Raw genomic sequence first — 15,379 nt, forward strand, 5'->3', positions numbered from 1 at the left:
TAATTAATGATTCACTAATGATTTAGAATGGAGGAGTTACTGAAGGTCAAGATCAGGGATGGCTTTACCCAAAGTCTCTCTTAACATCCAGCTCAGACAAGGAAATGACATGCTGTTCAGACTGACATCCAGCTCTCTTCACTCCACAGGAATTTTCCAATCAGAGGAATCCAGTTCTATGATGGCCCCATCAACATCCAGAATTGCACCTTCCGGAAGTTCGTGGCCCTGGAGGGCCGGCACACCAGTGCCCTGGCCTTCCGCCTGAACAACGCATGGCAGAGCTGCCCACACAACAACGTGACTGCTGTCACCTTCGAGGACGTCCCGGTGCGTGAGGTGCCAGGGTTCCTGAGTAACAGACCAGGTGGTGACTCACAGGCCCCCCAGAGCAGAGGTTGGGCTGGTGCCACCCTACAAGGGGTAAATGGCCTCTTTTAAGGAGGCTGGGCCATGGCTCCTTGCTCTGTCTACAAGCTGGAAAAGTACAGGCCCAGGTGGCCACGGGTCAAGGCAGGGTGAGAGGGAGCCTCAGGGAAGACTTTGCCTGGAGCTGTCCCTCCAAGGCTTCTCCATGCAGCATCTCATGCCTGGGCCACCTGAGTTGGCACAGATCATCCGACACACCAGCAGCTTCCGAGGGAGGTCTCTGCCAGAGGTGTCTGGTTGATCTCAGCCTGAGAGCAGAGTGTAAACAGGGGCCTCCTGCCGAGGGTGGAGCCAGGGCAGAGGATCCCGGGGCTAGGAGACCTCCACGCCTGCCCATGCACCCAGCCATGCAGACTGCTGGCACAGTCTCTCTGGGCTGTGGGTTTCCAGGCCCTTCCCCTACTTCCTCCTCCTGCTCTTGCTCCTGCCTGACCCTGCTCACTGGCTGCTGAGGGAAAAGATGCACTACCTGAGTTACTCGTGTCTTCACTTGGGTCACCCTGAGCTTAAAGGAGGTCAGCCATGACATTCTCCCAGAGCTTGTGCTGCAAGACTGCCTGACACCTCCCACACGTGCTCTTGCACACATGCACACACACACACTCACTTGCTCTTGCATGCACATTGCACACACATGCCATCTAACCACACTTTCTCTTCCTTCACCCCCATGCCCTCCCATGTCATCCCACTCCTACTCCTTCCCAAGCCTGGGCTTCAGTGTGGTCCTTGAGGCCCCCCTAGCACCTGCCCTGCAGTAAGCAGAGCTAAAACTGCCTGCCGGGCTAGGAGTTGAACCTTTGACTTGTTTTCCTGGCCTGCCTGTGAGGTCAGCTAGTGGTTTCCTGCGGTGCCTAAGAGCTCTTTGGTTTGGCTGCCTCCTAATGTCAGTGGAAATCGGAAATCGGAAACTTCACCTTGGCCCCATGATGGCTCGGTTTCCTTGGTCTCCAGCCCGGCCTGACTTTCCTGGGCTCTGTTCAGATCACTTCCAGAGTGTTTTTCGGAGAGCCTGGGCCCTGGTTCAACCAGCTGGACATGGACGGGGACAAGACGTCCGTCTTCCATGATGTGGATGGCTCTGTGTCTGAGTACCCCGGCTCCTACCTCACCAAGGAGGACAACTGGCTGGTGCGCCACCCGGACTGCATTGACGTCCCTGACTGGAGAGGAGCCATCTGCAGTGGGCACTACGCACAGGTGAGGAGCCAGGTGGTCACGAAGTCACTCACACCTGCGTGCTCAGTGAGCGCCTACTGCACCCAAGCTCTGCGCTGGGCCACAAAGGGAAGCAGAATTCTTTTTCTTTTTCTTTCTTCTTTTTCCCCCCTTACCCAATAGGATTTTCACAAAATCAAATTTAAGGCTATCTTCTGCCCCCCGAAAAAACCTTAAGTAAATAAGTAAATAAATAAATAAAAATAACAACCCCATGACCTTGGGAAAATACTTGGAGCCTCCGCTTCCTTGTCTATAAAGTCAGCCTGATGCTGGTGAGATTATAGGGGTAGTATCAAATAATGATGCAAATAAAATGCTTCCTCAGCTCCATGCTGTCAAAATATAATGCAAGCCACACATGTGATCCTAAATTTTCTAGTGTCTGTGTTAGAAAAGTAAAAAGAAATGGGAAAATCAAGTTTAATGGTATTTTATTTAGCTAAGTGTACTCAAAATACTGTCATCTCGGTGTGGTCTGTGGATGGTTTGGCAACATATATACCCAACATGTAATCCATATAAAATTATTAGTGAGACATTGTACATCTCTTTTCACTTGTAAGACTTCAAAACCCAGCATGCATTTTGTATGTATGGCCCGCCCATTTGGAATGTTAACCGGCAACAAACTGAAATGTGGTGCTACCCTAATGAGCAGGTGGTGCTTACTGGAAAACATGTTTCATACTGCTTGTGTTTTGAAATTTAAATTGATTAGAATAAAATTTAAAATGAGGGCCCTGAGCAACACTGGCCTAATTTCCAGAGGCCACTGTATAGGTCAGTGTGGCCACTGTCTGGGACAGTGTGGCCGGAACATGCCCACGTTGGTCAGCATTGCTGTGCTGTGGCCAGCACTGTTGTTTGAATAATGACGAGGGTGTAAGGGAGAGAGGCCTGGAAAACAAACAGTTGTCAGCGTAGATCCTGTGTGCGCACCTGCAATCTCAGCTACTCGGGAAGCTGAGACAGGAGGATGGCAAGTTCAGGCCAGCCCGGCCCAGCCTGTTTTGAAATTTTAAAAAAATGTAAAAGGGGAAGAGCTGGGGCTGCAGCTCAGTAGTAGAGCACTTGCCTGGTTTGTGGGAGCCCCTGGGTGCCATCCCTAGACCTGCAAAAGCAAAAGCGCAGGATTTTCAGTCTAACGTTGACGCTGTCTCGTAAGGCAGGTATGTTTATCCCACTGTGGTGTGAAGGCCTGGGTGTTGTGGAAGAGAGATGGGAGAGGGAGTGGGTGCCAGGCAGAGGAAAAGGGCCAGGGGCAGAGAGGACAGGGTGGGAGGAGCCTGCATTGGCAGGGGGTGGGCACAGGGGAAAAGGGGGTTCTCTCAGCAGGAGGTGCAGAGCGTTCAGGTGGGCCTGGGCAGGGCGGGAAGGGTGCTGCAGAGAGAGCTGCTGCAGCGCACAGGGAAGGACCAAGGTGCTGAGGATCCAGCCGAGACTGGGCTCCTGAGCTGGGCATCTTCTTGTCCCACTCAGCAGTCCTGTGGGAGGACCCGGGCAAGGGATCTGCTGCGTGTGTGGACAAGGCAGGGCCAAGATGTGCCAGGAAAGAGTGGCTGATAGGAGTGATCTGAGCAGATAAGCTGGGAGGCCGAGGCAGAGTTAAAGGATGGGTGTGGTGCCCTGAACACCTGACGGACAACCAAGCCCACTTGTGTGCACCTACACTGGGCACACATGAGGTGTCGCACACAGAGCCCTGAGCTCCTCCCACTTTGGTCTGATACGCTGCTCATCTTCTGCAGAAAAGGGCTGTTAGAGCTCGCCAGGTTAACATAACTGGCTACTGGTTGATTATTATTAATTATCTCCTCCCTTCACTTTGTAGCTTACAAAAGGCTTGATAAACCTTTTACCCTTGACATCCACAGGGGAGAGGGTGGTGTTGGTGTTCACTGTCTTTCCATCAAATACGTGGTTACACTAGCATGGGAAGATAGTCTCTCCTTCCAAAGGCACAATGTGCTGGTCTCTCTTAGCCTCAGCTATAGGATGTCACCTTACACATACGGTATGTGCCATAAAATAGGATGGTGCTCTAACCCGAGGCTGGCACTTTCATACCCAGATTCATGGGCTATGGTCTTGCTTTCAGTTTTTTCTCTGAGAGACATGAGCCCTCATCCAGTGTCCTGCCACCCCCATGCACTGGCCACAGGGACCAGACTCTGACAGCCAGAGGGGAGGAGGCAGCAACCAGGTCCACTCACAGATGCAGACGGAACCACAGCCAGCTAACCACGAGCAGCATCTGCAGTAGAAAAAGGTCTCTGTCCCTTCCACAAGCCCCTTCTTTTTCCAAAAGTCACCTCTGATGGTTAAGTAACTCCTTACAAGTTTGCTCTGGTAGCTCCTTCATAGACCACTTGTTTGAAAATGCAGAGAAAGCTTTAGCTGGATTGTACAGTATGGCTTGGGCTGTGTCCACCAGCAGAAAGAGGCATCCCCTTATTTGGCCTATATTCCATTCAAATCTTCTAAAAAGGGTTCTGTCTTTGAAACTGCGTCTGCAGCCAGACACTCACCAGACACCCTTGCAGCAATCTCTGGTAACAGCCTCCTGTGTTTTCTTTTTGGGCTTTAAAAGATGTACATTCAGGCCTACAAGACCAGTAACTTGCGGATGAAGATCATTAAGAATGACTTCCCCACCCACCCGCTATACCTGGAGGGCGCCCTCACCAGGAGCACCCATTACCAGCAGTACCAGCCTGTCATCACCCTGCACAAGGGCTACACCATCCACTGGGACCAGGTGGCTCCAGCAGAACTCGCCATCTGGCTCATCAACTTCAACAAGTGAGTAGGTATGGCCAGGATCAGCACAGCTGGGGACAGCTGCCTGGCTGAGCTCAGAGTGGTGACGAGGCTAGCCTGCTGATCCGTACAGTGGTGATGAGGCTAGCCCACTCCCCGCAGTACTGCCACCCAGGGTTTACATCATCTAGGAGCTAAGACTCAAAGGATACAGTCTGACCCCACTCTGTATCTGACTGACCTCCCCACTGCAGATGGGGTGAGTGTGACAGCTAAGGAGTAAGCAGAAGATGGAAAAAGATGATGAATGTGCGACAGGTGTTTTCCCTAGTACGTAGCATTACCAAGTGCTTGAGAGATGACAATTATGGGTGTCATTGTCATTTTACAGAGGGAACTGAGGCTCTGTGAGGGAGAGTGATGAGGCTGGGGCCATGTGGGTAGGGATTCACGTTTTTGTTCAGTGTCTTCTGTGTGCATTGCTGACTTATCACAGCATCCCGTGAAACAGACATTTATTGGACGCAGAAAATGAGAACCTGAGTCCTTTCCCACTGTGCACTTTAGCCCCAGGGCCATTGAAAGACACCTTTCCCTGCTGCCTAGCATCCCAGTGCAGCCCTGGATCCCAGTCAGCCCATCTGCCTTGCTCCTAGCTCTCTCGTGGGATACTTTGTGACTCCATCAGTACCTAGAGCAAGTGTTCTTTCAAAGTTCCCTGTGCAGGAATTCTTGGGTCTCTCTCTCCAAGTGTTCACCAGTCATCCTTGCCAGCAACTAACCCTACTTCTGGTCCTAGGGGTGACTGGATCCGAGTGGGGCTCTGCTACCCACGAGGCACCACCTTCTCCATCCTCTCAGATGTCCACAATCGTCTGCTTAAGCAGACATCCAAGACAGGCACCTTTGTGAGGACCCTGCAGATGGAGAAGTTAGAACAGAGCTATCCTGGCAGGAGCCACTACTACTGGGACGAGGAGTCAGGGTAAGGAGGCTCCCGCCACTGAAAAGAGGACTCAGCTTCACTCTGCCCTGTATCCTTTCCCACAACCCTAAAACAACCGGTAAATGATGCCAAGTAGTGTGGGAAACTGCCCCAGGTGCTTTGATCCTAACACTGATGGCACCATGTACTGGTGACATTTTTAAAGCCAGTAAGCCTGACGGGGGGAACACAAACACTATTAAATAAACATATGGATTGTAGGGAATACACTTATTTCAGAAAAAAGTGAAAGCAATAAATCAAAATGTTAAAAATACAACAGAACTGGGGGTGTAGCTCAGTGATACAACACTTGCCTAGTATGTGTGAGGCTCTGGATTCCATCCCAAGCACAAGACAAAACAAAACAAAATTTTCCATGGTACATTACCTCCCAAAACCCAGTTGTAGAGGTTTCAGTCCATATTCAACTGACTTCAAGGCACGGTGGCCTGGCAGAAGAGCATCGCAGAGTAGAAACAGTCCATGGCAGGGCAGGCAGAAGACAGCAAAGCAGCAAAGCAAGCCTCCCTTTCCCTTTTATCTCATCCAAGCTACAAACATTTTGGGTGGTGCTGCCCATACCCAGGTTGAGGTTTCCTATTATCCACACTCAGAACTATGCTAAGCCAATCAGTGGACTAACTTAGTTATTATACCCTTAATCCATATTCGAACACCCTGGATCCAGCCTCCTCTGAAAACCCCCACTTGTGAGCACAACAGGCTTTTGGGGAACACCTAGATACAAGCCATAACAGCTTCTTACTCAGAGCCACTGCCTTTTCTGGAGACCCCAGGAGGGGCAGGCACAGAAAGGGGGTGCCATTGTAGTTTACAGGGTCTTTCCATTTAAGCTCCATGAGAGGAGCCCCCTCTTGGGCATTGGCTACCCAGTAAGCAGCCCCTCTGTGAGTCCACTGTGTGTCCTGGTCTGGTTAGCTGAGCCCTGGGCAGGGGTCATGCATCATGGCACAGCCCAGATCCCAGGGCTAAGTGGGCTCCATGAGGCTCAGCTCCCAGAGTTGGAGTATGCAAGACCCCAAGACCACATCTTTTGCTGCACAGGTGGGGGACCTGCCCAAGAGTGTTCTGAGCTTAGGGATACAATAATGAATCCCGAGTTAGTACTGTGGTTTCTTCATAACTTGACTTCTTGTAACACAGGGCCGAACTACTTCACAGTAATGATTACTTTAAATAAATTCTCATATAATTTTTAGAATGAATGATGGTTTGGTGAAAACCAGAGTTAGGAAGATGAGCACTTTGCTCTCCAGGCACAGTGGAGGGATGGGAGTTCCGACTTGCCCACTCCTAGCTGTGTGGTGCTAGGAAAGCCTCATCCCTTCTGTCCCTGCCACTTCCCCAACCCAAATTGGGCTGACACTTACTCCTGGGCAGGCCTGAGGATGAAGCAAGGTTATAGGCAGCTCTCACCGGACACATGGCAGAATAGCCTAAAATGCCCATCCATATCAGCTTCTTCTTCAGTGTGTGTGCTTTTCATTTCTCCAGCTGCATTTGAACAATGCCCTGGCCAGCATAGGTCCAACCCAGGCATGAGCACATGGCCATCATCTGATGGGGTAGGGGGGCGCTCTGTGAACATCACAACCTTGTCCTGCAGGCTTCTGTTCCTGAAGCTCAAAGCCCAGAATGAGAGGGAGAGGTTTGCCTTCTGCTCTGTGAAAGGCTGTGAGAGGATTAAGATTAAAGCTCTGATCCCGAAGCACGCGGGTGTCAGTGACTGCACGGCCGCCGCCTACCCCAGGTTCACCGAGCGGGCTGTGGTGGATGTGCCCATGCCCCTCAAGCTCCGTGGGCCACAACTGGTGAGTAGTGACAGCCCACATGCCTTGCACTGGTGGCCCAGACCTGAGGGCGCCCCTCTGCACCGCTGCTGGGCCCCATGGCTGCGTCCTGATGCCATCTGGCTGTGTGTTTTCCAGAAGTCCAAGGACCGATTCCTGGAGGTGAAGGTGGAGAGCTCCCGGCAGCACTTCTTCCACCTGCGGAGTGACCTCGCCTACATCCAGGTGAGCAGTGGCCTGTGGGTATGAGAAAGTCCTGGGGCGGCGGCTTTCCTACGGCTGTCAGTGTAACAAGTTCTCACAGCCGGGGCTTAAACCAGAGGCCAGTTCCTCTTTCAGTTCTGGAACCGGGAGTTTGATGTGAAGGTCAGGCTGTGCTCCTAGCTGCTGCAGGGACCCCTGACGCTCCATGGCTCCACCTCTGCCTCGTCTCCACGCGGCCCCTCCTGTGTGTCCGAGCCTCACATCTCCCTCTCCCTTTCTTTGTAAGGGTAAATGTCATCAGTTTAGAGCCCACCCTAAAAGTCCTGCATGATTTCACCCTGAGATCTTTCCATGAAGTAAAGATGGATGTGTTTAATCAGTGCATCTGCAATGTCACTATTTAAATAAGGTCACTTCCATAGATGCAATGGACATATCTTTTGGGGGGTTGCTATTCGCCGCACTCCAGAGGGCTGGAGTGAAGTAAGGCATTTACACTTTGAGCATCTGCATAGGCAACCTATGTTCAGGGTCTGCATGGAAGGAGAAACTCACATCTATGCTGCTTGGACCCTGCAGGTGGATGGGAGGAGGTATCCCAGCTCAGAAGACGGCATCCAGGTGGTGGTGATTGACGGGCGCCAGGGGCACGTGGTGAGCCAGGGTACCTTCAGGAGCTCCCTCCTGCAGGGCATCCCCTGGCAGATCTTCAGCTACGTGGCGGCCATCCCTGACAAGTGAGTCCCGGCCTCTGTTTGTGGGACCGGCCAGGGGCATGGCTAAGCACCACTCCTCCTTCCGTGCCGTCATGGCCCTTGTGCTTCCTGGTCTGGGGAACTTGGAGAGTCTGTCCACAGACTTGGATGCTCATCTTGGAGCAAGGCTGTTGGGAACACAGGTCCGTCTGAGGCGGACGGGCTGCCTGTATGAGTGGAAGGCACGTGGCCCTCCGCCCACCTTACACACTCTCCGCCATGACCTTACCTATGCCCACCCCTTCAACATGATCCAACAGCTGCTGGCTCCTGAGCGCCACTAGGCCAGGTCTCTTAAGCCCAGACACTCCACCCAGAGGCTGCCCAGAGGTGCCACCTGGATGTCTCCTATGGGGACACTCTTCCTTACCTCCACCCCAAACCAGGCACTCCTGCCCTTTGCCTGTTTGGATGAAGTTGTCATCATTAATCCAGCAGCCGGATCAAAATCTGGGCTGCATGTGTGACTCTCCCTCGTTCCCTCACACCCTGACACAGTCCCTGTCAGTCCCTCTGTGCGCTCTGCCCAGCTCCTCTCTGTCCTGCCCAGCCTTCCCTGTTGGGCACCAACATTGGGCAGAGTGTCCTTGTGGCCCCCCTCTTCCTGTCTCCCCATCTTTAGTCTGAGCTTCTCAAGTGTCAGGCTTGCTTGTGCCCCCCCCCCGCCACCTTTGTTAGCTCCCCACCACCTTTCAAGTCCGACGGGCTTGTCGCCTCCCTGGTGGGGGCTCTTCCATCTTCCCAGTTCTCTGTAAAGCAGCACTCCCAGTAGGAGTGGGCAAACAACTGCCGCCCCATCCACGCAGAAGCCTGGATGCCGCACCCGTCTCTCTCCTCTCTGTTCTTCCAGCCTAGTCCTAGGCGCGGCAGACGGGCACAGAGGTCACGCAGGAGCCACCCCTGGTGGGAAGTCTGCCTGCATAATGTGGCGCCTGGCGCACAGTGAGTGCTTAGTGAGCACTCAGGGGAGAAAACAAACACCTTCTCTATGTGCCATCTGTGTGGGCCCAGCGAGCAGGGTGCTGGGAGAGTCTGCAGAGTGGGTTTTTCCTACTGCACTTAGCGCCTCTCTGACGCCACCTTGCTGCTTTGGTGTTAGATTTTTCATGTGCACATTGATACAGAAGGACGAGTTTTACCACCTGGGGAAAAGAAACATTTATCACCTAGGGACCAGCAGTTGCTTTCATGCCTGTCTTGGTCAGAAGACTTTTTCCTCACATGAAACAGGATGCAGACACAGGGACAGGAGTACAGGAGTGCTGTCTAGAGCTGGGTGCGGCAGCCATGTGCCCCCTAGGGGAGCCCCAGCCGGCACAAGCCTCTCCTGGATCAGCACTGGGTATCCAGGCAGGAACTGGGCCCCACTGACCCCTCTCTGACCTCCTGGGAAACCCAGGGAAGGAGAAGGACAGGCCCTTCCCTCCAGGGCTGCTAGCCCAGTCTGCCCACCCATCACAGGCTCAGGGAATGAAGACGGCAGCTGCTCGGCGCTGGCATCGGCTGGTGTGGGGCTTCCAGGCCTTGATGATGGCACCAGGCAGAGATCTTGGCAGGATAGGCAGAGTGATTCTGGGTGACATCCGGAAGGTAGAAGGAGCCCCGCCTCCCTGTCTGTCCCAAGGCCAGGGCCTTCCTCTGAGTCTGCCCAGCAGGGAGGTCTAGCCTTGCCGGATGTCCTCCTAGGATCAGGCCCAAACCCAAGGCTGAGGGTGCATCCGTGATGAGCCGTTCTCCTCTGCAGGCCTCAAAGCCCGTCTCTGGGCTCTCTTACAGTGCTCCCTACCCTGTCCTCCCCACACACAGCCTCCTGGCCTTCCCGCAGCCCTTTTGCCACTCCCAGTGGGACCCAGATTGGGGTAGTGTGGGGTTCCAGAGCCTGTGCAGTTTTTCCTTGTCTGGACTGTGGTCTGTGGTTACAGACTTCCTTTGGGATAGGAGCTGAAAGCCCCAGTGAGCTTTGGCCCGTTTGGTTTCTGTCTCAGAGGGAGGTGCTCACTTCCCCGTCTGGAGCAGCATGACTGTTTTCCCACCACTCAGGGCCCACACAGCCCCCTGCAGGAAGCAGAGCTGCCTGGTTCCTGAGCTGGGACCTTTAGGCTGGGCATGACTTCTGCCCTTCTAAGCACAGCTCCCCTTCAGCTGGGCCTCTTGGGTTGTTGGAACTGTTTGCTCAGGCTCCCCGTTTGTAGCCTAGCGGGTAATAACAGTGCTTTTCTCAGGAAGATGTCAACCAGGTCACCCTCTTCCTGCAGCAAAGAGGCGGCGGCTCTGGGTATCACAAAGCCCATGACCAAAGAATGCTCCAAAAGAAACACAGGTTCAGGGAGAAAGCTAGTGTGAGGAGATCTGCTTCAAATGCAGAACCTCGTTCGGAGGGTCGGCTGTGGGCCGCCTGTGCGGTTAGCCAACACATCAGGTCACCAGGACTCCAGTCCCATCGAGAGCTCTGGATGGTTTTACAGTTTGACAGAAGACTCCTCTTTCCTTGCTTTTCCCTCCTTCTTGTTCCCTTTCTACCTCCTGCCACCTGTTTGGGCTTTCTCTACTGCCCTGGCTCTGCTGGCTCTGTCTAAACAGCACTGACAGTGTCAACATGAAGAAACGCGTGTCCGGAGAAGGTACCGGCACGCACCCAAGGTGCTGTGCTCTGTGCGCATGCTCTGTCTCGCATGGGCACAGATGTGTGAAAGCAGTGACCACATCCAGGCTTGAAAAGGCCAGAGCCCCAACGGTGGCCAGATGTGTGGGAGGGTGCTCACGATGTTGTCACCGCGTGGAAAGAGCCTGTCGGCTCAGCTGCAGGAGAGGCTGACCTTTCCTGAGTCCCTGGCCAGGCCCTCGCACTCCTGTGTACGAGCCAGCATCCTGCCACGTACCTGGCCCCATTTCTCCCCATCTGAGTCATCTGACTGGCCCCTTCTCTCCAGCTCCATAGTTGTCATGGCGTCGAAGGGAAGATACGTCACCAGAGGCCCATGGACCCGAGTGCTGGAGAAGCTGGGGGCAGAACGGGGTCTCAGGCTGAAAGGTAAGAAGTACGGTGGGTTCCATGACCGCAGACCAAAGGGGATCTCACCCTCTGGCATGAAGACTGCAGTGACCCTTCATGGAGTCCAGAACAGTCTTTGTCACTACACATGGATGTGGCCCCGGACTCCGACACACCTGGTGAGGTACAGGGATGGGCAAGATGCCACCTAGTTTCCATCCACATAGTACAGCAAGTGTGTTCTAACTTGTGACCAGACATGAAAACAAAATTGCTAGAATCATTGACCCATCTGCTCAACAAGTGGCCCTTTACCTAACACAAGAGTCATCAGGAAAGTGGCTTTGTCTGCCCTCCCTGCCCAGTGCCCATATGCAGACTGGAGGGGGCCCTCTGTCTTCCTCGACATCCCAGCTGCTGGACATCTGTGTCTAGCATTCATACAGTCTTCACAGTTGGCAAAGCTCTTATCTTCTGAGACAGGCAGAGAGGGAGAAAGTTAAAGCCCAGAAAATCCGCACAGCGTATGCAGGTAGCTCTCTATGGTGAACCCAAACCTAGACGAACCCAGATGCTTTGGCTGTGCCGGACAAGGCAGCCAGAACAGAGAGGTCAGGCACTGCTCACTAGTAACTCACACAACAGGAGCTACTATTTCCATTTAAAAATGAAGACACACAATTACAGTCTAGTCATTTGCTAAACATTCGGATTTGGATCGTAACCTTCCTAACCCAAAGCCAGGGTTCTGAGCTTCTGCACCAAGTATGAAACACGTGGGAACGTAAAGCCCATCACATGGTGGTTATGCCAGACAGCAACCAGAGGGGTCGGGACACTGACCATCCTTCAAGGCAGGCACAGGACAGCCCAAAGAGAAGGGAAGCCTCCTTCCCAGGACAGTCCTGGAATCATTCTCAGCCTCTGTCTCAATGTAAAGGACCACCACAGGGCTGGCCATGAGGCTTGAGGAGCCTGTGCACCCCAGTCAAGCGCCACGCACCACCCCGGCGGGACCCAGAGCCCTCCTAGGGGACAGAGTGTCGAGTGTGCCCTGCAGAGGGTGGGCTGCAGCCATTCTCTCCTAGGGTTTTGCTTACAGGACGCATCATTGCTTTCCAGAGAAACTGGCATTCATTGGCTACAAAGGCAGCTTCCAGCCCACCTGGGTGACTCTGCAGACTGAGGAGCACAAGGCAAAAATCTTCCAAGTTGTGCCCATTCCCGTGGTGAGGAAGAGGCAGCTGTGAGGACGGCTGCCGCCTTGGTGCCACTGCGGTGGACTCTGGCAAGACCCTTGGCTCCCAGCACCGTGCACAACTAACCAGGGCGGTGACTCATGGGTCCTGCTGGCCAAGGGAAGGATGTCAGAGACCTCTGGTGCTGCCACCCGCCCCGACGCACTCATCTACCTGCAGTAGGGGCGGTGCTGGCCTCTCCGATGCTTCTCTCCTATCCGTGCCTCTTCTGCAGGGGTGTGAGGTGGCCTGGGTTGTGCTGGCTGCAAAGGTCCACTTTGGCTAGAAGCCTGGCCCTGGGAGGAAGTGGCAAGGACTGGGTTACCTGCAGTTCCCGTGGTTACCAGCAGATGTGTCAGGGTGTAGGAATGAGAGCCCTGGCCCTTGGGAGATCTTTATTCCCATGAGCAAGGACAAGCCCTTACTGTGAAAACAGAGCTTGCAGTGTGCAGTCGGCCACCCGGGGAGTGGCCGCCTCTTGGGAGAATCCAGGGGCATGTTGGGGCCAACGCTCTTCCGTGCTGCGATGCTGGAAGTCTGCACTGGAACCCAGCAGCAGCCGGAAACAATTTTCCCAGTGGACTCACAGGACGAGAGTGCGGGGGCCCATGGGTGGAGAGGTGAGGAATGTGCCGGCCAAGGCGCGGGATGCCAGGTGGAGAGGCTGGGGAGGTGAGAGGTCAGTGCCCACCAGGACTGGGGCAGGCACAGGGGTCTGGGAGGAGGCAAAGGGCTGTTTATTAGGGAAGAAGGGCTAGTGGCCCCTTAGGTGGCTCAGTAGAGAGCGTCTTCCTGCCATCACCTGCTGCAGTTGGGTGACTGCAGGGTTGCCCTTGCCTCTGCTAGCTGACCCACACAGGACAGAGATGGTCAGAGGGAGGGCCACCCTGGGCCTGTGCTGCCCCAGCCTGTGGATCCAGCCCTTGGAAGGTACAGAGCAGGACAAAGACCCAGCCCCTACCCTGGGGACAAGGGCCCGACTCACCCCCAGCCTTCGGTCAGCAGTGGGAAGACAAGGCCCTGGGGGTGGGGAGCACGTGGACAGGGCAACCCAGGCCCCTTTTCAGCAGTCACTGCCACACCATGCTGCCTCAACAGCCAGCGCTGGACACCAGGCCCCTGAAGTAGCTTCCCAGAAGGGGTCTGGTCCCCTTCCATGGGAAGAGAGGCAGCAGAAGAAACCATCTTCAGCAGGTGGCTATTTCCCGCCTGCCCTCCTCTGGGTGTTGAGGTCCCTGCACTGCCGTCACTTTGCTCATACTGCCCAGTAGCCCTTGCCTGGAGCCCCGTGGTGGCGGTCACTCCTTTGGTGCTACTGTGTCTGCGCTCCCACGGCAAGGCCTGGCAGACTGTGTCCCCCCAGGGTCCTAGTGAGCCGCTTCAACACAGAAGTCCAAAGAGCTACTGTTCTCATCTACTGCTCGGGGCCCTGCTGGGTCTCTTGCTGTCCCTGGACCAGGGAATGTGGCCTGTGGCCTCCCAGGGGCTCCTGAGTGCATGTGTCCCCTCCCTGCCCCAGCCACAAACTCTTTCCTTGAGAGAGGGCTTCCCAGCCCCTCTGTACCCGTCCCAAAGCCTACTCCCCAGGCTAAGCCGACTGCCAGAAAGGTCTTGCCCACCCAGCTGGCCTTTCAGCTGCTGGAAGGTGACAGCGGGACCCTGCCTCTTAAACACAGCTGCTTTGAAAGCCCAGAGCGTGAGAAGGACCCTTCTGGGGAGCTGAGTGGGCAGGGAGTCACAGCGACCTCATTCCCTTCTTGTCTAGAGCCGTTGACTTCTCCAGCTCTTCCAACACAAGGGTCTCACACTGTGAACCACTTAGGACGCGATCACTTTTGGGGTGGCCAGGAATGCTGAATGTCTTTGGGTCAGTTCACTTTGAAAAATATCTATTGGAAACTTCTCAGAGTTGTACATATATTTGAGACGACAGGATCTGTACAGAAGATTTTTCTCTCCTAAAGTGCTTACAAAGTGGCAATGACCAGGCACTTTATTGGTGGCACAAATTTCCTTACTGCTTAGAAAACTGTTCTTGTTGTTCTTTCTGTTTGTAAGTGACAGTGAGTTAGGCCTCTAAGGAAAATAACTATCCTCTGAAATGCGTGTCTTTTCCTGTTGCCGAATTAGCTGGTCCTTTTTCGGGAGTTGGATGTACAGTGTGTTTTGTATATAAACACTTCTTGTAGGTGTCACCATGAACAAAGATATATTTTCTATTTATTTATTGTAGATGCACTTCAAGGAGTCACTGTCAGAGAAATGAAGTGTCATCTTAAATGTCATGTTTGAGGATGTCCTTTGCACTGCTTGGGAGGGGTGTGCCTGGAGCCAGGGACACTGGCTTCAGTTTGGAACATCAAGCTGTACCTTATTAAACTTACAAAGGACGCCACTGTCTTGTCTGCTTGTTTCATTTGCCTCATTTTCAGTCGTGTATCTAAGGAGGGTAAGATCAACGTGCTCACTCTCTGTCTGTCTGCTTCTTTGTCTGTGGCCCACGAGCTACTTGGATGACAAGCTCTGAGGGTGCCCGGGGCACAGGTGGGCCGGGTCCACTGGCAATGAAGACACCTTTCAGACAAGTTCAGAACCTGCTGTGTGGCCATGTGACCAGGCCTCAGCAGGCTTCGTCTTCCCACACACAGGGGAAGCCAGGCCCCGGGGTGGAGGGGTCTTGGGAGTGGCCAGCATGGGACACTTCGTCCCAGGCATTTTTGGCAGAGGCCAAACACAGGCACTCAAGTCCTGGTCCCGCAGGTGAGCAGGTACTACCAGGACAGTGCAGGCACCCTCACTACAGGTGCAGCTCAGGGCTGTGGACAGGGAAGGGTAGGGCTAGAGTGGGGTAAGCGGGGCCACAGTGGGCCATCCCAGCGGGTGGCCACCAGCTGCACGGGCTACCTCTACAGTTTCATCAAGGAAACAGTGCAAAGCTCAGTTTCTCGTGTGCACTGGCCACATGGCAAGCACTCTGTGCT

General features: G+C 54.1%; 1 protein-coding gene across 4 annotated transcripts in view; it reads left to right on the forward strand.

Moving 5' to 3' along the window:
* Cemip (cell migration inducing protein, hyaluronan binding) overlaps nt 1–14,793 on the forward strand; it is a 137,879-nt gene extending 123,086 nt beyond the window's left edge. For all 4 annotated transcript variants that reach the window (XM_013512631.1, XM_013512633.1, XM_005381436.1 and 1 more), the window contains 9 exons: nt 150–330; nt 1,414–1,629; nt 4,241–4,452; nt 5,210–5,395; nt 7,026–7,230; nt 7,348–7,434; nt 7,993–8,150; nt 11,099–11,199; nt 12,283–14,793. In XM_013512631.1, coding sequence (XP_013368085.1) covers nt 150–330; nt 1,414–1,629; nt 4,241–4,452; nt 5,210–5,395; nt 7,026–7,230; nt 7,348–7,434; nt 7,993–8,150; nt 11,099–11,199; nt 12,283–12,410 — 1,474 coding nt within the window. In that variant the 3' untranslated portion in view covers nt 12,411–14,793. The remainder of the gene's footprint in view (nt 1–149; nt 331–1,413; nt 1,630–4,240; nt 4,453–5,209; nt 5,396–7,025; nt 7,231–7,347; nt 7,435–7,992; nt 8,151–11,098; nt 11,200–12,282) is intronic.
* The last annotated feature ends 586 nt before the right edge of the window (nt 14,794–15,379 follow it).

This window comes from Chinchilla lanigera, unplaced genomic scaffold, assembly GCF_000276665.1.
Source record: "Chinchilla lanigera isolate Chin_1 unplaced genomic scaffold, ChiLan1.0 scaffold00015, whole genome shotgun sequence".
NCBI classification, from domain to species: Eukaryota; Metazoa; Chordata; class Mammalia; order Rodentia; family Chinchillidae; genus Chinchilla; species Chinchilla lanigera.